Source organism: Phaseolus vulgaris, chromosome 3, assembly GCF_000499845.2.
Source record: "Phaseolus vulgaris cultivar G19833 chromosome 3, P. vulgaris v2.0, whole genome shotgun sequence".
Taxonomy (NCBI): Eukaryota; Viridiplantae; Streptophyta; class Magnoliopsida; order Fabales; family Fabaceae; genus Phaseolus; species Phaseolus vulgaris.
This window is the reverse complement of record NC_023757.2, coordinates 5,319,455-5,344,174: the sequence shown is the minus strand read 5'-3', so window position 1 is coordinate 5,344,174 and position 24,720 is coordinate 5,319,455. Positions and strand designations below refer to the sequence as shown.

General features: G+C 28.9%; 2 protein-coding genes across 2 annotated transcripts; one reads left to right on the top strand and one right to left on the bottom strand.

Annotated features, from left to right (window-relative positions):
- Positions 1-14,115: 14,115 nt before the first annotated feature.
- Positions 14,116-15,769, top strand: LOC137806403 (NAC transcription factor 29-like). Its single transcript, XM_068606511.1, is given in 4 exon segments — positions 14,116-14,619; positions 14,747-15,027; positions 15,171-15,429; positions 15,432-15,769. Coding segments are annotated over 4 exon segments (846 nt in total). The 5' UTR covers positions 14,116-14,453; the 3' UTR covers positions 15,572-15,769.
- Positions 15,770-16,470: 701 nt separating this feature from the next.
- LOC137806404 (2-hydroxy-palmitic acid dioxygenase MPO1-like) lies at positions 16,471-24,347 on the bottom strand. Its single transcript, XM_068606512.1, has 4 exons — positions 23,896-24,347; positions 17,056-17,118; positions 16,906-16,977; positions 16,471-16,763 (listed from the first exon to the last, which is right to left on the bottom strand). Exons 1-4 carry the CDS (start codon positions 24,256-24,258, stop codon positions 16,650-16,652), a joined length of 612 nt encoding a protein of 203 aa, XP_068462613.1. The 5' UTR covers positions 24,259-24,347; the 3' UTR covers positions 16,471-16,649.
- Between the last annotated feature and the right edge of the window lie 373 nt (positions 24,348-24,720).

The following is a 24,720-nucleotide window of genomic DNA, read 5'->3' as shown; positions in this document are numbered from 1 at the left end:
AAAGATGTGAAACATTAAAATAAAATTATTGTTACAACTTCTCCATGTTGTTTTTTTAAGATTTGTCTTATGCAGGTTGACTTACAAGCTCATAGGCCAATCATGATTTGAGGCAAACCAACAAAACTAACCCACAATTCTTATGCAGGTCGGTCCATCCTGAGTCACTTTTTACGAGTAAAATGCAAGACAGTCAAAATGGATCGGGTCAACCCGTATTGTTATCCCTATATTTTACTTGAATCACTACTTTTAGTAAAAATAGATGCTATAAGGAAAATGGAGGCATGAATATCCAAAAGTATGATTAAAATGTTCTCTGAAGGTAAATACTTCCCCTAAGGAACATTTAAAGAAGAAAATAAAATATGTGCAAAATGTGCAATTGAAACATGCATGAAGAGTGATAGAAGATGGTTTAGCTAAAAAGGAAGGTAACTTATCTAAATAGTCAGTTATAGGCTATATTAATCATTAACAGAAAGATTCAATAAAACTACCCAAAATCTTAAACAAAAATAAGGGAATATTTGCTTATGGTACTTGAAAATGATTGAAAAAAATTCAAACATAATGATTACTTAAGATTAAAAGGATAATAGAACATCTAACTAGGGTTTTTAAAATACCCCTCTTACTATGAACAAAGGAAGAACTTTGAATGCTCTAGTTAGAAGTCCTACAAATAATACTGAGGTATTTTGGCTAGAGCATTTTGGCGTTGTTTGTAGAGCGATACATTTCTTTTTTACCTTATATTGCTTAAGCCTCTCTAATTCGCCTTCAAATTCATCAAAGGAAAGAGTGTATCTGGTTGAGACTATTCCTCTTCCTCGCCCTCGTAGTGTTGTCATTGCAAGCAAGAAAACCAAGGTTTAGTTTGGTTCCAAAACCAAATTGTGGTCTCCACACGTGGCATGTGTGTCTATGTTTACAATTTCAACTTTAAAAGTGTAGCTTTAGTGGACACCTTTGTTGCAAGCTTTTGATGTCACAACAAATCATTCAACCAAACAATTCTCACCCTAGCATTCAACCAAAAAACTCATTCCACTCCATTTTTCTACATTCACATTAATGTTTTGATGCACAAATAAATCAATTGTCCAAGTGGTGGAAGTACATTACATTTTGAATTCTAAAAGTCTAAACTAAAAACACTTGGATTATTCAAGCCATTAAATTGGAACTGATGTTCGGTGCATGAGCTGCAATGAAATCAGTGTAGAGAAATTAAATCAACGATGATTTGTAATCTTTAAGTGATCTGATTGAGATTTTAATCCTTGTTATGATTGGGACATGCATGTGACGTTTGTAAACCTCATTACGACTTTCATCAGGATTTAGTCCTCATCACTATTGGGACATGCACGCAAGATTTTGTACACCTCATTGTAACTATAATAAGGATTTAAATCCTCGTCACGACTAAGATATATATATATATATATATATATTAATTAAGTGTAGCAAAAATATGTAAGATATCAAGTTGTTCCAATTTATTAAATATTGTTGATTATAAACATTACAAATATATATTTTTATTTAATCATATCATAATTTTAGCAGCATTAGTTATCAATAATCTAATTTTAAATATAAAAATCACTATGAGATGTAGATGGACCAAAATAAATGGGTTGGGACCGTAGAGAAAAAAGGAGGCAATGAAGTCCAATGATGATAAAGAAATAAATTGAAGTATAGCATTAGCGTGATAGAATTATTGAGAAGCAAGAAGGGATGCTTGGCCTTGTGGGTATAATTCGGATAAGATAGGTAGTTCTAAATATTCTTACTTTTTTTTTAATTTTCTAAATTTTTTGAATGGATTTAGAGTAAGTTAATGTATGCTTATGTTGAATTTGAGATTATTGAAATTGCACTTGATTAATTTGAGTAATTATATGTAAGAACATTTACATTATGTTATATTGGATGATTTGAGGTTAATTATGTGGGATGATAGGTAGAACTTATTAGTAGTTTGTAGTATTAGGTAAAAAAAATTAATGAAAAGGATTTTTTTGTTTCACTGAAGGTTTAAGACATTAATTATTGAGGAAGTTGAGAGATGGTTCTTGCACCACACCTATATTTGGTTGTATAGTTAATTATTCAATGAATATTTCTGGACTTATTGAGCTAAGATTTGTGTTTGGACTAAAATTATTTAAAATGAGAATGAGTAAAATGGTAGTTTGTAGTGAGACACGTTTACTACAAGTTTTTTAACAAGACATATTTTTCTTGTGTTTTCTACGTTATTTTCTATTGTGATTATACTACATGAGCATGTGACATTGTAGGTCGAAGAAAGGGTTTATGGATGAATATAGAAAATGTGTATTGTGTAAATAGACATGTATACATGCTAATGTTGAAATTTCTTAAATACTTTAACTTTGTAAATCCTTATAAAATGTGATCTAAGTGTGTGTATGTATTACATATGTATATAACTTTTTTTGTTATTGTAATTTATACATTAACATATAACATTGCATGTCTACAAAGAATTTTCTAGATGAGCACGAGAAGTTTATGTTGTGTGAATAGGTATGCATACATGCTTATATTGAAATTTGTTAATTATAAATCCAACATGATGTTTTTTCCAACTTGACACTTGTTGGTCAGATTCCAACATATGGTTGATTTCTAGTTTTAACTGAAAGTTCTACGCATGAACCTTAGGTTCTAGAACTATTTTTCGTGTTTTATATAACTTATAAAAACATTGCAAGTTGGAATTCTATACACTCTTAATTTGTCATGTCCTAAGAAACTTAAAAGGAGCAGGTTGAAACTCCACATTTTAGGTATAGTCATGGTGTTATTGGACTTTCCCTACTTCAAATTGTTAATCTAATAATGATGATGTTGTACCACTTTATGAAATTTATTGTAGGATGAAAAATGGTGGTGGAACTTGTTAGAGATGATAAAAGGGTAAGGAAGACAATGACCTATATAGGACATGTTCAACATAGAGGAAAAAAAACATATAAAAAAACAAATTCTCATTGATTCGTAGAATTAGTACATATATGTTCAACTTATTTTTTATTGGTTTCTAAAAATATCTATTTGAAAAATAAGCATTTAATTTTGAGAGATAGTTGCAATTGTGTTTACATAGTCCTTGGACATGATAATTTTATCGATGAAGTTCAATTATGCCTATTAAACAAAAAGATGTATGGGAAATTGACTCAATTGGGTGCAACATGTCTTTGTATTTGAATTCAATGAATTAGGCTAGCAGTATAATATAGTGCAATATAATATAAAGCATAAATACATATTTAGTTACGTGTTATACATTTAACTCCCAACCCCAACTCCTAAACTTGGTTCGCAAATGTAATCATGCTCAAGTTGTTATAATCAACCCTACTCTATATAAGATATCAATTTTCTATTATTGAGTCCTAACATGTCTAGTGGATATAATCCCTCCCTTCCCCTAAATAAAATTACAATAAGCTTTATTAAGGGCAACTTGAATGTCCAACAAAAGTTTCATAGTTAGAAAGTGACCTTTGATGTCAATTTCATCAATGAAACCTGATACATACTACTTTACTTACTACTACATTTAATTTCTTACTTTATTAAATTTTCTTCTAGGAACACATGAAAACTATAAGAGTTATTTCAAATCTTTATGAAAACTATTCAAATCTACAATAGGTGAATCTTTAAGAGTGGAAGTCACATAACAAAATGAACGAACTTGGTTTTGGTGATGTTGAGTGAAGAAAACACTAAAAAAGAGTGAAATGAAGAAGCAGAAGAAAGGAAGCATGAACCACAACCGCAGAGGAGTAACCACAAACACAAAGAATCAAGTGAATAATCAAGATTAGGGTTCAAAACATCGAGCACCACCACATAACACGAAATGACAACCACAAAATGTGAGCAAGATTAGATTTCAAAGAGGGAAGTTTGTTGTTGGAGAAGAGAGTTTGAATTTTGAAAAAATGAGTGCAACAAATTAAAGGACTCACTATGTTAGTTGAAATTAAAACTAACATAGTAAGTAACTTACTGTGATGGTTCTAAACTAAACCGAGATATTAAGTACTTATTATATCAATTATAGTTTCAACTCACATAATAAGTTTTGTGTTTATTATAAAAATATCATAACACCATTTTTAAGATAAGTGAACTACATATGTCCTAATAATTCGACATTATTTCTTATTTTTGTAGTATAAGCATGTAAATAAGTTGTTGTATGTATATAGTTTTTTTTTTTACATTATACGCTAAAAATGTATAAAAAAAAGTAAGTTAAAAATTAATTTTTAGCTCAAGAAGCAGGGGATTGAATGAAGCCTGAACTTAATTGGCAAAATAACAAACAAACAAATACCATGTCTAAAGGAGTATATAGTAGAGAAGTAAACACAAATTTATATTGGTTGACCCAACAATTAGGGCTACGTCCAGTCCCTTTAAGCAACCCGTTTAAGAGTCTTTCACTAAACGAGTCTTAACACCTCTCTAAGATAAGCATTCTTACACCTTTCCAGGTACACGAGTTTTAACACCTCTTCAGGAATGAGTATTCTACACCTATCTTGGTACACAAGTTTTAACATTTCTTTAAGAATGAGTATTCTACACCTTTCTAGGTACACAAGTTTTAAAACCTCTCCATGAATGAGTATTTTACACCTCTCTAGGCAACTAGTCCTAATCTCCCCCCTTGAGATCAAAATCTCTCTTAAAAAATGAGAAAAACATTGATTTCGACAGAGAGAACAATGTAAGCTCACATGATATACTTCATAGAGTGAAGGATTTACAAGGTTAAGCACGCAACCCAACTCACTAGATGTTTTACGAAGCAGATATAATATGTATAAAGCAAACCTTTCATACAAACTTGTATATAATTTTGTATATTTCTTCTTTATATTTTTTCTTTGCCTTCGAGGTCTTTTATAGTCTTCAAAACATGACTCTTAAAGCTTCATATATTAATTTTCTTCAAGTATCTATTATACGTTCAAAATGGTAACTCTTGCTATGATTTATTCTTTCACATCTTGATCATACAAATTGTTTCTATTTATTTCTCAACTATGATAGTTGTAGCTTTAATCTTCTTAAATTAATTTGTTGATGAAATCTACCACGTTGTTCCTTCATCAATGCGTAGACGTTAAAAAAGGAAACATTTGCTCTGATGCAATCTGCGTGTCTTCAACATATATTTGCACTTTCAAATTCTTTCTTTATCTGTATAAAGTCTTAACGTTGAGGCTTGATACTTCTATATCTAACTTTGCTCAATTCTCAAGTTTCTTTTTCGTTGCTTTCATGATAAATGCTTGAAATAGAAACATTTTGTTTTGAAAGATTTTTCATGTCCTAAATGTTTTTTGAGTCTTGAAATCTTTACTTGGTTGTAAATCTTTAATAATTAAAGCTTGAATCATCCTTGAATGTTGACTCTGTGAAACTCGTACTCTGGCATCTCCATTTTATCATTAGACACTCTATAAGGTAACTTAAAATTTGACAATATATTGTGTGTTTTGACCAATTAATGTCATACGATTTTGGACTTTAAACTCCTTCCACATTTAGAGATATTTGAACATTGAAACTTCAAATCAACTTTGTACTTGAATCTTTCCTTTCTGCATTGTTCATCATCTTCTTGGTATAAGACCCTCAATATGGAATATTTTGATATGAGCCTTCAATGTGTTGCATTACTTGTTTGCGCTTCGAATATTCTTTCTCTTTGCATATATTTGTTCAGAGTGGTTTGATATCACTTCAATTTTCATTTGCATGAATCTCACTTCTTAACTTCATCTCTTTCCTATCACACGCTCAATAAGAAAATTTTGACTTTCAACTTTATACGTGCCTTTATGTTTCTATGATAATATCAGGAAACAATATCAGTATTAGTGAGCAAAATAATTATCATAATAAAGCATGGTATTACTAAAACAATACTTTTTAATATCTTCAAATTATCAAGACTTTTTTATCCTCAAATATTCCAATGTAAATCCGTATTCAAATAATTTCTAAGTTAATATAAATTTTGAATGTTGAAGTGTAATTATATTTTAACTTTAAAAAATATATTTTGAAAAAACTCTTTGATATGGAAAATACGCATGCTCTAGTTTTTGAAAACTTTAAAGTAAAAACACTCCATTTAAAAACTTCACAATACATTTTTAAACTTAATTGAAAATGCACAATAGTATTGAAAAATGTTTATAATCAATATAGAAAGTGTTTTTCATTCACAAAACATTAAAGAACATAATATTTGAGATTTTCAGTATTCTTTGTGTATGAAAACTTTCCAAAAGTATTTAATCATTAATCTTATTCTAAACATGTGTTTTATATGATTTAAGAATGTCAAATAAGATTCGAAAACATATGAGTAGTGTCATAAAGCATTCCAAGAATGTAAGAGTTAAGTATAAACACTCCATGGTATAGTAAACCGTCCAATGAGTAGAAGATGAGAAGATTGTCTGTCAAATGCAAGTTTCAGTGACCGCTTGATGTGTTTATTAGCACTGTATAATTGAACTTTCACGTGCTTTGTGTTCGTCTAACCTGTTGTGCATTTTGGAACCGCTTGACAAGATATTCTAATGTGTCCATGAGCAATAGTGTCGTCTGACGAGACCTTCTAACGAGAATATTTGATATATTTTAATGTTGTGAGACTGTGTGACACGTCTCTTCATATTTGAACTATCTTCTTAGACAACATTTTTTGAATGTTCTCTTTATAATATATATAATCACTTGGATATTTGTCCAATGCTAAGATGAAGACTGAATCGTCTTATGCATCTTTACTAGACTAATTAACAAATCTTTTCACTATAAGATCGTCTAATGAGTTTTGCTCATTTTCTTTATTAAGATCGTCTATTGAGACTTCCCACTGTTGACTCGTTTAATGAGTCTTGCTCATCTTCTTCATTGAACCATGCTTAGAAGCGTCTAACATGTAATACTCCAAAAAGGATCGTCTGATGAGATCTTCTGACTTTACCTTCTACTATTGAAACATCTTGTTCACAATATTGAATCCATCCAATAGATCCAGTGTGTAATGTGTTGACTATTTAGGAATGTCTTGATAGACCGCCTAATGTGTTCATATCCAATAGAAACGTTTAACATTTATAACAATGCTTGATCATCTAATGAGTCTTCAACTAAATCTACACACTTAGTAGCTTTGGTAGATATTTTAACACACCTTAAAATATTTTGTTATCATCAAAACATATAAACTATCATATTACAAGACCGTCTAATGGGTGATAAATTGTCTAGTGTTTTAACAAATTTTAATTAAAACATTGAAACAATTTAAATAGTGCATGGAAACAATATTTTATAATTATTATGTTTCCATTAAATTTACAATTATTCATACAATAAAATAGAAAAAAAAGGTTTGAATTGTAAACAACTGAATATAAAATATGACAAAAAATTAAATATATTTAAATTAAACTTAAATAGTTTGAAGTCCTTACAAATTAAGATATTTTAATTCCTATAATTTTTTTCATTTTCTATTAATTTGAAATTATTTTTTCTTAAGAAATGTGTGCATTTTGGTTATAATCCTCGTAAAATATTTTTTTATTTATTTTCATCCCTTTTAAAAAAATTATCATGGATTTTAGTCTCTAAGATAAAGGAATAACATTATTTTACCATATTAATCTTGGTTATTTAAAATAGTTATTTGATCTTTTGCTCAAAATATAAATGATAATAATTAGTTAACGTCATAGGAATAAAAAGTGATAATTTTCAGACATAAAATAAATAATTTTGTTAATCAAAATCAAAAGTCATCGAATTTACTGAGATTAGAAATATATTTAAGCGACAATATTTAGATAGAATATTTATCCAAAATATAAATCACTTCGCTCTAGTTTATATATAGAAAAGACCAAAGTTTGGTAGGTTTCATTTTCATTCTAAAAAGGAAAAGATACACATTCTGTTAAATTTTCATAATATAAAAAATGGAAAAAAGTTAACATAAATTATGCATTTAGACAATTTTTTTCATAAATATTTATAAAAATGAAATTTTTATCTAAATAAATTTAAATTAGTTCATACAAATATTAATTTAAGAATAAATTTTTTTTTTCATTCTTTATTTTTTATTCATACAAAAACTATTTTTAATTAAAATATTTTTTTTTTGTTTCATAAGTGGTTTATAGACTTTACTTTTATCATAATAAAATTTATTTAACTTCAAACTTAATTAAAGTCGTGAAAATAAGTCGAATCTATATACCAAATTATATTTTTAGGTTGGATGAAGTTTGAAGAATGAAACTTTTAAAGAGTGATTATAGTTTGATATCATTAAAAAAACAATAAATATTCACTTGACAATTCAAAATATTAGATTTATTATGATTTTTAATTAAAAATGTTAATATATACATTATATTATTAAAGTTGATGTATTTTTCAAGAAATGTAAAAGCACTATTTGTTGATTTTTGAAATTGTTAAATAAAATATTTGACTTTTTTTTTAATTTTTTTTTACTTTTATAAAAAAAAAATATTTGACTCAGCTACGGTTTTATCCATCCATATTTGAACTTATAGTGGGTTTAGGGTTTTTATCTAGAATTTATACATTTAAATAAAAAAGAAAAATTCTTCTAATTATAAATATAATATTTAATTAAATTTTTTGATTCTTTAATTTAAATATAAGGTTAGTTAAAGTGTGCCGAAATATGCAGATTTGATAGCTAAGGTTGAAGCCAAAGAAAAACAGCTGAACATTGAAACATCCAATCAAACTGAAGATTCACAGGATATTCTCAAGACCAATGCCGTTATCCAACTGCCAACTATCTTATTAAATTCTATTTTCTTTCTTCATCAAATCTAAATTCTAAGAACTCATTAACAACTCTTAAAATTCTTATCCAAATGCATCTTATCTTTATCCATAAAATCCAAATAAATTCATGTCTGCATGTAATTCATACAACTAAAATGTTATTTATGCAATCCTTTATGTATACATTATAAAATTAAGATGAAAAATATGAAGATGCCATAACATTGTTTTATAAACACTATAAGAAAATTATAAAAGAAAAAATAATTTCAGAGGAAAAATATTTCTATATTAATTAAATTAAATATTATTTTATAAATTAAAAAAATATTAATATTTAAAATAATTTTTATTATTAATAGCAATTTAAAAATTATTTTTTAATCTAATATTAATCACCAAAATTTTAAGTATTAATTACATCGGATTCTATAATTGTAGACTAATTTAGAGTAATTAGAGTCTAAATAGTTTAAATTAGTAGACGGACTATTTTAAATTAGTTTAAATTTAAAATAGATTAATTTAAAGTAGTTAAGTAGTTACTAATTAAAGTTCGGTAATTAATGTTAAATATCAATTTATAAACTAATTTATAATTTTATATTAAAATAATAAAAATTATTTTAAATATTAATAATTTTTTAGTTCATAAAATGATATGTATTTTTTTTTATAAAAAACTGTTATGTTAGACATAATTGATATATAAATTCACAATTATCAAAATGAAAATGATATTATTAAAAAATAAAATATAGAGAGACTGATAATTAATTATTTTTTATCTTTAAAAATAAATTTTATTTATTGATTTTTTTTTAGTGAAACTTATAATGAAATGATGCATTTTATATATTAAATAATTAAAATTAGATTTTGTAGAATAAAATATTGAAGCTAGGTAGGTATGGTGATAATAGGATATTGTGTTGTTGGGTGTAGGTGATGACTTGTCCTTGTAATAACCACAACAGGAGGATGAAGATTATTGTGTATTTTATAAGTTAGTGCTTATCTTCTCGTTTTTCCAAGTTCAAACCTACCCTTTTTGGAAGGACACGCGTCACTTTGGCAAGTAACATTGATAGTTACCTTTGTTGACTACTTCACCAAAAGTTTTGAACTCTTGCCACACAAATAATATATTCCTATTTTAAATCTAATCCCCAATAAAAAAAAAACCATTTCCAAAACATTAATTAAAGATAAATAATTTTTTTATACAAAATATTATTGGAAATGTAACCATCTTTCTTTCAATAATGTTCACATCAAACACTTAGTTTTAGGTCAAATTTATATCAAAACACAACTTTGTAGGTTAAAAGTTATAATTTATATTAAAATATAATTTCCTTAGTGTATTAATCATTATTATTTAGTCTATCTCATATTTTTTACGGAATAATTGAAGCAACTTATGACCTTAATACTAAATTTTAAGTTGATCAGCTAGATAAAAACTTTTAATCTAGTAATAAATATAATATTATTTTATTTTCAACCATTATTTTAATAATTGACGTCAAGTTTCCATCTTAAAAAAAATTCAATTAATATCAGTGAAATTAATTGATTTATCAATTAGTGAGCAGATTATTATTTTTATTTATTTTAAAGATTGTACATGTCACAAATGAAAAAAAAATGATTTTTTAAAATAATTTTACTCTATAATGCTAACATTATTTTATAATAATAAAAAAAATTCCTTATACAGCCTATACTCGTGTATAGAATTAAAAGATGAATGAAATAGAAAGAAAAAATCTATGCATCCCAAAGCAAATTTTGCCTCCACCCTATATCATCAAAGAAAGAAAACATATTTCTATTAGAATTTTGTTGCATTACATATTTTTAAGGTATTGAAATAACATTAATAGAAAACATAATTTTTATATATAGCTGATTAAAATAAATTTTCTATATTAATTTTAGAACCAACATACAAAAGATATAGAAAATCAAAATTTTCTATAACTATTGTTTAACTGTCATAAAAAATCTACTTTTTTATGGCAGTTCTAAAAAATCAGTCAAAATATATATATATATATATATATATATATATATATATTTTGATGATTAAAATTATACCGTCAATAACAAGTGATATATTTTAGGTGAAATTTAGAATGGCATGTTAAAAGAAATGGTGCGATTAATAATGTAAAGAAATGAAAGTATAAAAATTTGACTTTGTTCTTGAATAATTATTTATTGCATTCAAAGATAGCATGGTCTAACTTCTAAAACGAAAATTTCAAACCCAGAGGAATAATAAAAAATTCCATTGGAACACGCAACGCAACGAATATAAGTTCTACTAAGTTTATCTTAAAAAAGAGAAAGAAAAGAATGATTTTTTTTGCTTTGTGTATAATTTTGTGATTATGGTTTTGGAAAAGCTCCATTGGAATACTCCATGTACTTTATTATGTGCCAAACCAACGTAAAGAAAATTATAGCATTGAGTGAACCAAGTTATTGGTCTTTCTCTTTCTTTTTCTTTCTGAATTATTTGTTGTTTTCTTTGGATAGTGAACACGTATGAAGCACATATCTCAATCTCAATCTTATACCATATCCATCTTTTCAAAACAATTTTTTGTAATTGTTCATTTTCCCAATTTCATTTGCAATGCAAGTTGCTATCATATGTTTTTTAAATCTTGTAATTTCATGAATACAAAGTTTTATTCTTTACAAAAGTTCAATTACACATTTAGTTTTTTGAGTTAAACTTTTGATAATTATTAAAAAGTGAACTTTAAATTAACTCAATTTTATAAAACCAGTTTAAAACGAGGTTTATATCCACTTATATACTACAAAATGTCTTAATTTTTAGTTGACGTGAGATCTCCAATACATTTACCTCACGCCGATACTAATAACTTGTGTGTGAGATTACGTATTTATAGGTAGTTCGATAATGGATTCGACGGATGATCTAATAAGTCTAAATTCTCGTTAAGCTAGAATCTAAATGACACTGATACCATGTTAAAAAGTTGATTTTAAACTTAACATAATCTTACAAAACTGACTTATAAGATGAATTTTTCATTCGATGACTGACAAAACAATATTAAAAGTGGAAAGTTTTGCAATTAAATTATGCTATTCATATTCTACATAATTAAATATGTTAGTAATGAAATTATCCATTAATTGTTAACTCTAATTTCTTAATTTTATAAAACTAAAAAAAAGAATGTGATTAAATAGGGTTTAGGGTTTGTCTATGGAGTTTCATGATTTTGTGCTTAAAACACATAAATTAAAGAAAAAAATTGTTCTTAAACTTATTCTTAATAAGATGTGTAATTATTGAAAGTGATTATTAAGCCAGAATAAATATATTTTGAAGAAACTACAACAAAATGACAAATGCCAAACCAATTTTTTTTAGAAGAATTCAAACTCATGGAAAAATTTCTCAAAATATACAACTATACTATAGACAAAAAGTCCCAACTAGGTGTGTTTTAGATTTTGTAACTAGTATGAAGAGTACTGCCTAATTAGTACGATGATTTTCAGTACGAATAATGCACGAAATCATGTGTTTTTATTATAATGGACAAAAATAAAATAGAAGATACATATAAAAAAAGTTTTGATCAAATTTAAGTTCAGCTTTTACTTACAGTTTTCGTCCATGAATTTGAGTAACAAAATTTGTATGATAGAACCATAGTTTCCGAGAAAATAGGGTATTCTAGTTTGAGTGTCACACACACAGAAACTTGAAGTATGCTAAAAGAAAAAAAAATAGCAAAATTTCTTCAAGAAACGTGCTAGATAAATAGCATTTCTTTATCATTGTTGCGTTGTAAATAAAACTTGTACAAAATGCAGTTACATGCAAACCATTTTTCCATGCAACAAGGAAATATCTCTCTATAAAGAAACGAGAACAAATCTTTTAAAAGGAAAAAAAATAAAGTTTTACGTTCATCGTAGTTCGACCCAAAAGCAAATAAGAAGCAAAAGAGAGCATTTAAAAAGAAAAATAAAGTTTCGTCATTTTCGCACTCTTATTTGCTTGTTTGAATGAACATCATTCATTCCATATCAAATAGTGACATGTTAATAATCCATGAATTCAGAACTCTGCATCCTGACATCACTATTGTGTTTTATGCCATATATTCCAATCATATCCGTTCAGAGAATGAAATGCAACCAATGTAGATAAAGGAGTGCTATATCTAAAAGAAAATTAAAAAGTTAGTGAACACAAAGGTAAAGGAGTTCTGGTTTCTCAATGGTGTATGGTGTCAAATTGTGTTGGTATACTGTATCAAAATTGTTTTTATATGGTTGAATATTTCTATCAGTTTCTTTAGTTTTAGTAGGTTCTTGAACTCATTTTTTTATTTAGTATCTTGTTTTTTCTCCTTATAAGTAGGGATAAATGTACCTGTAAAGACACTCCGACCATCAAGTGAGACGTAACTATACTCAAAGTTAAGGGTTAAAACTTTTATTACATTTCTCCTTATGTGCTTTTCCTATTTATAGCTTGGCCATGAGCCTCTTTCTTTGGATAAAGATTGTCTCATGTCCATTCAGGTCTAATATGTGTCTAATTGTACTATTAGGTCTTAATAATGTTTTATCTTTAATTAATTTCTCGAGATTAACTTACTATGTCGAGAGGTCGATTAGTTATAACATTTTGATCCCCGATTAACGAATTTGTTTGCCTTATCGAAAAACCAAATAGAATTCTATTCAGATCAGATATCTGAAAAGTACTAGAGAAGTTGTTGGACTCACGTGTTGATGCATTTCCGGTACTCAATGCCCGACAATACATAAATTATTCTAAAAAAAAAATATTTTAATTCTAATGAAACATGTAAATTTTGATTTCATAAAATTGAAAGAAATATATCATGTTAATATAAACTTTTCACATAAGCTAACTCATAAGAAGGTGACATAAGCTAACTCATAAGATGGTGGATTACTTGTTAAATTAAACAAACTCTCGTTAAAATAAGTTTTAACTGATTTTAATATTATATTAAAAAATAAATTTTAATCATAATTTAGTTTTATAAAATCAAAATTTATAAATGTAATTAATATATTATAAAATATCTTTATTTCTAATATTAATATATTATAAAATATCTTTATTTCTAATATTAGTAATATGAGATTTCCAAAATAGTATAGTGTGAGTACTTTTAATAATAAAGAATGTGACCGTAGAAATTTGACAAACTTTATGATATATAATTAAATAAATAAGGAATCTGGTGGGTAAGGTGACGCATGCACTAAGGTGTAGAAAAGTCGCCATAAGAACCAATCAAAGCCATGCAGCGCCACCACAGAAACGACAAGAAAGCAAGGATAAAAGGGGCATCCACTTCATTGCAAACATTTCAAACACCTTGATTTCTCTTTAACCCTTGCTTTCAGTTTTCTTCTTTCCCTTCTCTTTTGTCCCGTAATTAGCAAAGAACTATTTTCCATAGTTTCCCATTCAATCTTGCTTTTCACTCTACTCAATGGAGGGCAGAACAAGCTCTGTGCTCCCACCTGGCTTCAGGTTTCACCCCACTGATGAGGAACTAATCGTCTACTACCTTTGTAACCAAGCCACATCAAAACCATGCCCTGCATCAATCATTCCAGAAGTGGATATCTACAAGTTTGATCCATGGGAATTACCTGGTACTTGTGTTGACATATACTAAAATATCCCTTCAAAAATATCTAATTGCCTATGTTTTGACCATATTGTGATTGTGCATGTGCATGTTTCTCTTGTTCTAACATGTCAAATTCTCATGAAATACAGAGAAAACAGACTTTGGAGAAAATGAATGGTACTTCTTTAGCCCAAGAGAGAGGAAGTACCCAAATGGGGTGAGGCCTAATAGAGCAACTGTGTCTGGGTATTGGAAGGCCACTGGTACTGACAAAGCAATCTATAGTGGCTCTAAGCATATTGGGGTGAAGAAAGCTTTGGTTTTTTACAAGGGTAAGCCACCAAAGGGTCTCAAGACAGATTGGATCATGCATGAGTACAGATTAATAGGATCAAGAAGACAAACCAATAGACAAATGGGATCCATGAGGGTAAGACTTTGCCTTATTCATTACCATAAGTTTTTTGTATGAAATTATAGGTATACAAATATTGAATATTTTACTTGAAATTACTCTATAGACTGCTATTTTATTTTTTTTGACCTTACCTTTGTACTTGGATATGTCATCAGCTAGATGACTGGGTCTTGTGTAGGATCTACAAGAAGAAGAACGTGGGAAAATCATTGGAGGCAAAAGAGGACTACCCAATAGCACAAATCAATCTTACACCACCAAACAATGGCACTGAACAAGAAGTGGTGAAATTTCCAAGGACAAGTTCCCTTACTCATCTTTTGGATATGGATTACTTGGGTCCAATATCACACATACTATCTGATGCATCATACACTTCAACCTTTGATTTTCAACTTAACACTGTCAATGGTGGATAGACCCGTTCATAAAACCACAGCCACTTGAAATTCCTAATAACCTTTATGCAGCAGACTCAGGGAAGTACCAAGTGAAACAGAACAGCACCATCAACCCCACCATATTTGTGAACCATGTCTATGATCAAAGAGGATAATACCAAAAATGAAAGAAAAAAAAAATGAAATTGGATTATTTGGAACATACCAGTTAAATAATCCTGAAGATTCTTTGTAGAAATCCATATATATTATATCACCCAATGAATTTTCAGTGATATCCAATCAGATCATAGTTCCCACAGAAATTGTATATATATACTCTTTGTATGAAATACCATTAACACTTCTTTCAACACTTTTTATATTATTAAGTGACATTACATACTAATCCCCCACTAATTAAGTGTGATCAAGGTTATTTTTTGGGACTTACAATGATAAAATAACCCCATTATTGAAAACTTTTAACTTGATGTTAATGGAATTACATTCAATACTCTGATTCAGATCAAAGCTGATGCTTAGATCATGCTTAGGTAGCATTTGAAGGCAAATACAGTTGAGCCACCCGCTTCCACCGCTCGAATAAATCATCACAATGATTATTTATTCTCATGACAAAGGATAGATACAATTGGGCATTGGAAAACTATGTACTGTGAGTCAATAATTGAAACAGAAAGGAGTTTTCAAATGAGTTGTTAATTGAATTCGTGATTGGTGGCACCCTGTGTTGCTTATCCAAATTGATAACGGCGTTGTTGATAGAATTGGATATGACGTGTTGAGAAGGTTGGCATGTGCATGCGCTATATATATAATATAAGAATAACATGTGGCTCAGGGTCACACCTTTTATAAAACTACAAATTCTTGTGTTTGTTTCGTCAGGAAGTTGTTAGTTAATATAAAGTAGTACAAGTTAAACAAAACCAATCATTTGAATGAGTCGTGTATGCGTGTTACATGTCTCTAACTTCATCTTCATATATATTTAATTTGGTTGGTTGTGAATTTGTGAGCCTTCTTAGGATGTTTGGTCTGGGACACCAAATTGATGAGATGAAGCATTTATTTGGACTTGTAAATCCATTAGCACTTGTGACATAATGATAAAGTTAACATGATGAACTGTATCATTACAATGCATTCATGTATGAACATTTATTCATTTTAAGCTTCTATTCTGCCACTGTTTGTGGGAGATTATTTAACTTTTACAGATACACCAACCTAAGATAGTTTCTGCTTACTTTCTTGCCATTCATTGATGTTAGCTTCAACTTTTGCTTGCACTTTTGAATGAAATCCAGGGTATGGCTCATAACCAAATAAAGTATGGAGAACCTGCATAAAACAAGTAGCCTTAGAGCCATACATATATAAATGAATATATTCAAGCAATAAACTAATGCTAAGGAAAGGTAGAGAACCATGCAAGAGGGAACTAGTATTAGGAATTTAGAATATGAAATTGTAAGTACAATACCTCTAGCAATACAAAGAAAGGACCCGTTACAAAGGCCTGAATGAGGTTATCCAATAGAGCAGGTGCTCTTTTCTGTAAATAAAATATCTTAGGCATGTTAATATAAGAAATGTTTAAGTCAGAGATTGAGTTATTATACCAAAAGCTAACCTCAAATACTCCGTGACCAATAAACAGATGTGTCCAACATACTAGTTGAACCACCAGAACAACCTAGACATGATCAAAGAGCAAAAAGTGAGGCATGTTATGTTGATAATGTTTATGTATGCAGGAAGAGAATGTTTTTACTATTTGCATGGGACAACATGGTAATATCTAGCCAACAAAAATAAGAAGCATAGCTACACTTTTTGGAGTAGGATTGAGAAAGGTAGGAACAATTGCAACAAAAAAAACACTACTAAACATGCATGATATTGTTTGTCACAAAAGAAACATAAGCATAACACAATCTACCAAAGCTATATAATATCTGATTACTTGTGAGGACTGCGGAAGAATGAAGATATTCCGCTATCTTCAGCCTAAACAGAAGAAAAAGGGGAAAACAATGAAATTGCAACCAGAACCACTGCTAGAATCTTCCTAGAACGAGGAATGCAAGAACAATTAAGCACCCTAAAAAGAAAGGAAGAATAAAAGGAGCAGAAAACATGATCGAGGACCAAACAGACTCATAACTTATAAAACAGAAGAAAATAGAAAGGAAAAATCTACATTTTATTAATGATAAATGAGCCTTTAAATGAGCAATACAATAAAAAAACACTATAATCATGGCATTATTCAAACATAATAGACTCCTAAAAACATGATAAGACTTAAATACTTAAAATACTAGGTAACAGATAGCTTTATATTTATGGTGACCTGATAAGACCAACAAACTCTCGTTAAGATAAACTCTAAATGACTTTGATACCATGTTAAGAAGTATACTTTATGTCAAACTCAACCTTATAAAATCGGTTTATAAGATAAGGTTGACATCCACTTATATCATCCTTATCTCTGACAATGTAAGATCTCCAATACTAATAACATTTTGAGTTTATTAAATGAATCCAATTTCAGACCTTTCAGGAAGATATCAGTAACCTGCTCCTCGCTTCTGCAAGCTCAATAACTCTTGCTGCTGCAAGATCGCTTAAGATACAAATATTTGACATTAATATGCTTTCTTCTTCTTCTTCTGAGAATGACAGGGTTCTTAGACAATTTTATTATTGAAGTATTGCCACAGAAAATCAAAGTAACTCCTTCTTGCTTAAAACCAACAAAATCAAGATTTCTGCGCAACCATACAACATGACAGACACAACTAGTTGCTGCCACAAATTCAGCTTCTGTGATAGAGTTACAATGCGTCGCTTCACGAAATTGCTCAAGCTCCCAACATAAAAACATAACCAAATATGCTCTTTCTATCAGTATGATCCCCAACATAGTCATTGTCTGTGAAACTAATTAATTTTTACACCTTGCAGCTATCTAATAACGCGTTTTCCAGCCAAGAGATGTTTCTCTTTATGACTCGCCATGTACCTGCTGACATGGCTTGCAAGTTGCAACATGCATTATATCAGGCCAAGTTGCGGTAAAATACATCAAGCTTCCCACTATTTGCTTGAAGAATGTGCCATCAACATTATCTCCTTCTATACCTTTCATAAACTGAGAGTTCTTCTCTCTACTGGTGTAGTGTAAAGATTACAATTTTTCATTTGAAACCTGTCTAATAGCTCTTACACATAAACAAAGATTCCACCATCTAATTACTTCACTTCAATCCCGAGAAAATAGTGCATCAATCCAAAGTTAGTCATATCGAACATAATCATTATGAAACATCATTTTCGACAAAAATCAAGTTATCCACATACATAGAAACAATGAGGATTCCTCCTCCATGACTAACTTCAGTAAAGAGAGTGTTCATAAGGACATTTTTGAAAACCCACCTTTGAAACTAAGAATCTATGTGACTATACCAAACTCTTAAAGTTAGTTTTAGCTCATATAATGCACTCTTTAATCTATACACTTTACGCTAATGCCTAATTTTAGTATAGCCAGAAGGTTGATTGATATATACATGTTCTTCCAAGTCTCCATGAAGAAAAGTTGACTTTACATCCAACTAAAAGATGACCCATAAATTTTGAGCAGCTAATAACTAATCTGATTGTATCATGTCATGCAAAACTTTGTTTTTTATATCACTTCACACCTATTGTTCTTTGATTTGGTTGTGGCCTAGAGATTGGACTTTCTAATGGAAAAAATGCACGCGGACACATAATTATGAATCAACTGCAGAAAATAAACCACACAAGATTTAACATGGTTTGGTCGCCAACTGCAACCTACATCCACACGGACAACTGTTTGGTTTTCTGTCCTTTTGCGCCCCAATTACAAGTACAATAATATCTTTAAATAAAAATTATAAAGGAACTTAATGATTAAGCTCATTCACTAAACATGGTGTCTAGTCAGCCCAACCCAATTGTTCATAACTTTATACCCAAAACTTCAGCATGTATAAAAGTCTCTTCACAATCATTTTAAGACAATAACTTTGTAGGTTTTGTTCAATTTCTCATTTTTACCGAATTACTGAATGTGAAATTCACACTTGTATTCTAACATATTATGTTTTCTATCATCTTCACAGAAGCAATCAATCTTGGATTAGCATATTGAATTCTACAAATTCTATCTTTAATGGTTATCTCATAACCTTTTTCTTACAGCTGACCAATGCTCTTTAGATTGCTCTTGAAATAAGGAACAAAAGAGAACATTAGAGATTATTTGAGTAGAATCTCCAATGGTTTCTATTTTTACTTGTTATTTTTCCATAACTGAAATTTTAGAATTGTGAACAAGCTTCACAATATCTTTGAAAGATCCATCGAGAGTGGGAAACACTGGCTTGTTCCCACTCATATGATTGATGCAGTCAATATCTAGATACCACAAGTTCTTGTTGGTTTCCTCCTTTGCATGACAAACCATCAACAGAGATAACTTTTCTTCATGTTCTTCGTCCTTTGCTACATACATTTTTTTGCAGTATCCTTGCAGAGTATCATTTTTAAGATGACACCTGAAAAAGATAGTTCTTTACTTTGAGATCCTTCAGCTTCATTGCTTCAATTTTTTCCCTTTCAACATTTGTCATTATTATGCCAATTATTTTCTCTAGTAGCCATTGGAAATAACATGCAAATATTCTTTGGACTTAATTTTTTTTCCCATTAACATTATTCAATGATCATCAAAGCGAAGAATTGAAGGTTGTACAAAAAATTTCGCTGGCCATCACTTAAGAGCTACTGCTCACACTTATTTTCCTCTTTCCATATTTTCTTTTTCTTTAAAGTGCTGATAAAAAAAAAACCATTATTAACGTATAAAACAACAGAGAATGGAAAGGAAAAATCTACATTTTATTCATGATAAATAAGCCTTTAAATGAGCAATACAGTAATGGAAAAAGCTATAACCATGGCATTATTAAAAAATTTAACAAACATCTAAAAACATGACAACAATCTAATAAAATTTAAAGACTAGGAAACAAATTAGATAAGAGACTTTTATTCCACACAGACATCACAATTATATAATTGAAATACATATGTAGATATAGAAAATTAAGTACACAATCATCAAATAATTTCAACAAAGAGACAAAAAGTAAATCCCTATCTTCAAGAAAACCAAATATCTAAGTTAGACAACAACAACCGAAAGATACAAGGTTCTAACTTTTAAATATCCCTGTCGGGATTGTGGAACTGGAGTATATGGAATACAAGAGTATAGCATAAATGGCTAATGAGACAATTTATTTTCCGAGGAGAGGGTTATTTGGGTATATCGCATAAGTGTGTCATATTATGATAGGGAGCCAGATGATATGTTAATACCAAAGAACTTACAAGAGTACAAAAACAAAACCTACGAAAAAGAAGAAGAGAAGCAACCAAGGTGTGTTATAGAGGAGACCTTAGATATAAAATGAAAACATTAAAGAAAATAAATAAGTTAATTTTCACATTAGTACAAATCATATGATAATTAACAATATGATATGGAGTACATCCTCTCAAGAATTGGTTTGTTGAACTCATGGAATTCTCTATGACATCAAAAGAACAACACAAAGAAGAATGAGAGAGAAAAAAATTAGAGAAAACAAAGCAAAGAAACCTATTAATTGCGGAATGCCAAAGTCAAGAAAAGAAAATGTATATACAACAAAACAAAAGAAAAAAAAAATAACAAACAAGATGATCTATTAGTAGATTAGACTATCTAGTGTAAACATTTTTCAGTAGATTAAACTGTCTAGTGTAAATAAATGGACTAGATAGTCTAGTGTTAAACAAGATTGTCTAGACGGTTTGTTAGCATACTATACAGTTTGTTAGCAGAGTAGACGGTCTATTATAAACAAATGAACTAGATGGTCTAGTATAAACAAACAAACTAGATGATCTAGTATAAACAAATGGACTAGACGATCTAGTGCTAAAAATTCCATACAAACTAACTAGATGGAAATGGTCAAGTACATAATTCTTCCAATTAATCTTCTATATACAAAGGCATCCTCAATAGGATAACCATCATTGGAGCTAAGTTTTAAAATGGGATCCATAGATAGTGTAACTATTGTGCTACCTAAGAAAGTAATGCATCAAGAAAATATAAGATATATTTGATCTTACTCAAGGAGTTGGACATGGAAATTTTCAAGCCTAAGAAGTACGAGAAGCAATGATCATTAGTTTGAATGAGAAATTTAGTGTCAATACGTAGGTTGTTTAACACATAAATAATTAAGGTATGCTAGGATGATGCCATCCATGTAAACAAACAAATAATGTTTGCTTTCAGGTAACAAAATTAAAGACCAATTGTAAACAACCTACGATGTGCTAAAGCACACATAGTCAAATAAATAAAAGAGTTTCTAGACACTCTAGATTATCTCTGAATAGAGGCTTCAAGTCTATCAGTACTAAACATTGATGTTTTAGATGTAAAATCGTGGGGCTCATATATTGATGAGCAATAGAAGTATCTAAGGGAAAATGATGAGTGATAAGCAAAGGATTACCATATCATCAATAAAGGAGGAAAAATCTCTAAAAGAAGTCACTTCCTTGAAAGGAAAAAATGTTTCATGAAAAAGAACATCCCTTGAAATATTTTTCTTTTGTCTCTAGATTTTACAATTTGTATCATTTGTAACCTCTAGATTAACCAACAAAATTTGATAGAATGATGAAAAAGCATAATTTTGTTTGTGGAGAAGGACAAAGTTGTTGCCAAAGCCAAAAGTCCAACTACTTTTAATGATTGATAATTAGGTTTGGATCCATATAAAACTTGAAAAAATGATGTTTGTTATAGTACTAGAGGGAGAATCTCACTGATTAAAAAGGTACCAAGAAACACACTAGCCTAAAATTGGACGGGCAACATGTATTAAAATAATAAAGTTCGAGTTATATTCAATAGATGAACTATTGAGTTTTGTTGAGGTCTCTACACACGTAAAAATTGATGTAGAGTGTCTTATGTTACTAGAAAATCCGTAAGAGCAAGTTTTTTGCATTGTCAAATCTGAAACACTTAATGTTGGTCTTAGACTATGTTTTAACCATTTGAAAGAATGTTTTATAACATTAGCAATTTCATATTTGTGTGAGAAAAAAATATCTACACAAAATGACTATAATCATCAACTAAGGTTAAAAAGAAAATGTTTGTCATCATAAGTAGGCTTACTATAGGACTCTAAATATCACAATGTAATATATCAACTAATGATTGACACACTTTGTTGAGTGAAGTGAAGGATAACTTTCTAAACTTCGCAAAAGAACAAATTTAGCAATTGAAAGTAGAATAAATATATGAAATATCACAAATAATTTCATTACTCAAAAGTCGAAGAATTTTGATAGAGATATATCTAAATCTAGAATGCCAGATAGGATTTGTGCTAGTAGTAAAGGAGACAAAATTATAGTTATTTGGTGAACAAGTTAAAGATAGAACAAATACAATCCTTCAATAAGATTACACAAACAATCTTCCAAAGTGAAACATCTATTAGATAAAAGAAAATATTTAAAAAAAAAGGTGATAACAAATTAATATAAGTCAATGAAAGACTAACAAGCAACAAATTAAAATTGATTTAAGGTACATAAAAAAATATTATGAAACAACAATATAAGAAAAAGTTTATACTACACCAATAAAAAACAAATTGATTGAATAACAAAAACGTTTTATATTAGTAAAATATCTATAAAATTGAAAACAAAATAAGGAATTAACTAATAAGTAATTAATGACACCTAATGATCCAACTACTTTAAACAAAAGAATTGATATAAAAAAAAAACTAAATCATTGAAAAAAAATTAACCTCTAGAGTATATGTAATTATACTACTAGAAATAATCCACTTGTAAGACATTAGAATTTTATCCATGTCATCCATAAGAAAAAAAACCAGCACATTAAGGAGATGAATGCAAAAAATCCCTATTAATATCATATATATCAAGAAAAAAAATAATTAAATTAAATATATCCTTTATAGATAAAAGAAAATAATATATAATAACAAACATTCCAACAAACTAAAGAGTAAAAGAAAGAAAAATAATTGATTATATTTAATATTTTTAATATATTTTTTTTCATAAGATTATAAATGATTGTTATTACTTGAGGTCATCCTAGCTGGATGTCAAGTAACACAGTGATGCCTAACATGAATTTTTTTTATAAAAAAAATAAAAATATTATTAATATCTAATTATAATATTTCTTCTAATAATTAACCACTGATAAATGAAAAAACAAACATGCTCCATACACATAAGAAAATCCAAAGAGACAGGAGAAACTGCTACCATTTTCATATCAGTATAACCGATTAACCTGGTTTACCTTCCAAGCTAGAGACAACCGAAGTTGAGTTGCAACAAAGCTACTTCCCACCCAACAAAGGGCACAAAGCAGTGCAGCTAGGGAACCAGCTTTGAGATCCAAAGCAACATAGAACAGTGAGTAGAGCAAAGCAACAAGGAAACCAACATTCCAAACTAAGATGACATGGTTAGACCAAAGCGAAAACTCCAAGCTTGGAAGGCTGAAGATGGAAGGGGAGAAGTGGAGAATGAGAAGGGCTGAGAAGAAAATTGGCCAAACAAACAAGACATGGATTGCTGTGTTAACTGGGTTTGTGTGGTATGCTCCATAGAAGGCAAAATGGTTTTCAAGATCAAAGAATCCACTCCTTCCCAATGCCATTTACAACTATAGAAGGCCAAAATACAAGAAGTTCTTTGTTTCTTTGAGTTGCAGAGGGAGATTTGTTCTTTTCATGGGCGTGATATATGAATAGGGACACTAGTAAGCTTAGGTATCTAGAACTTGCAATAAATTATGAATGAAACGTGAAACTAACCAAGTTAAACAGTAGTATACATTATTGATATTTGGTTGGATCTATTTAATAAAAAAGAGAGTTAGATTTGAGTTAAAAAAACTATTTAAATATATAAAAACTAATGTATATGTATGTATTTTTATAATTCTTTTTTAATATCATTAATAAAAGAAATTTATTATAATTCATTAAAATTGTGTTTTATTTTAAATTTGTACAACTATTTAAAAATTTGGATTTTTAGCATAATTGTTTAAAATTGTTTTTGTTAATCTATTTATATCGTGTTAAATATGTTTTTCATCCGTGTAGTGAAATTAGTT

Bases quoted from the DNA above. Each gene is read 5' to 3' on its own strand.
- LOC137806404 (XM_068606512.1), bottom strand. From the start codon at position 24,258: ATGGCATTGGGAAGGAGTGGATTCTTTGATCTTGAAAACCATTTTGCC. The intron at 17,119-23,895 runs GTAAACCAGGTT...GATCATGTCTAG, and splicing joins GGTTGTCTCTAGCTTGGAAG to GTTGTTCTGGTGGTTCAACT. The intron at 16,978-17,055 runs GTTAGCTTTTGG...TTTTATTTACAG, and splicing joins TTGGTCACGGAGTATTTGAG to AAAAGAGCACCTGCTCTATT.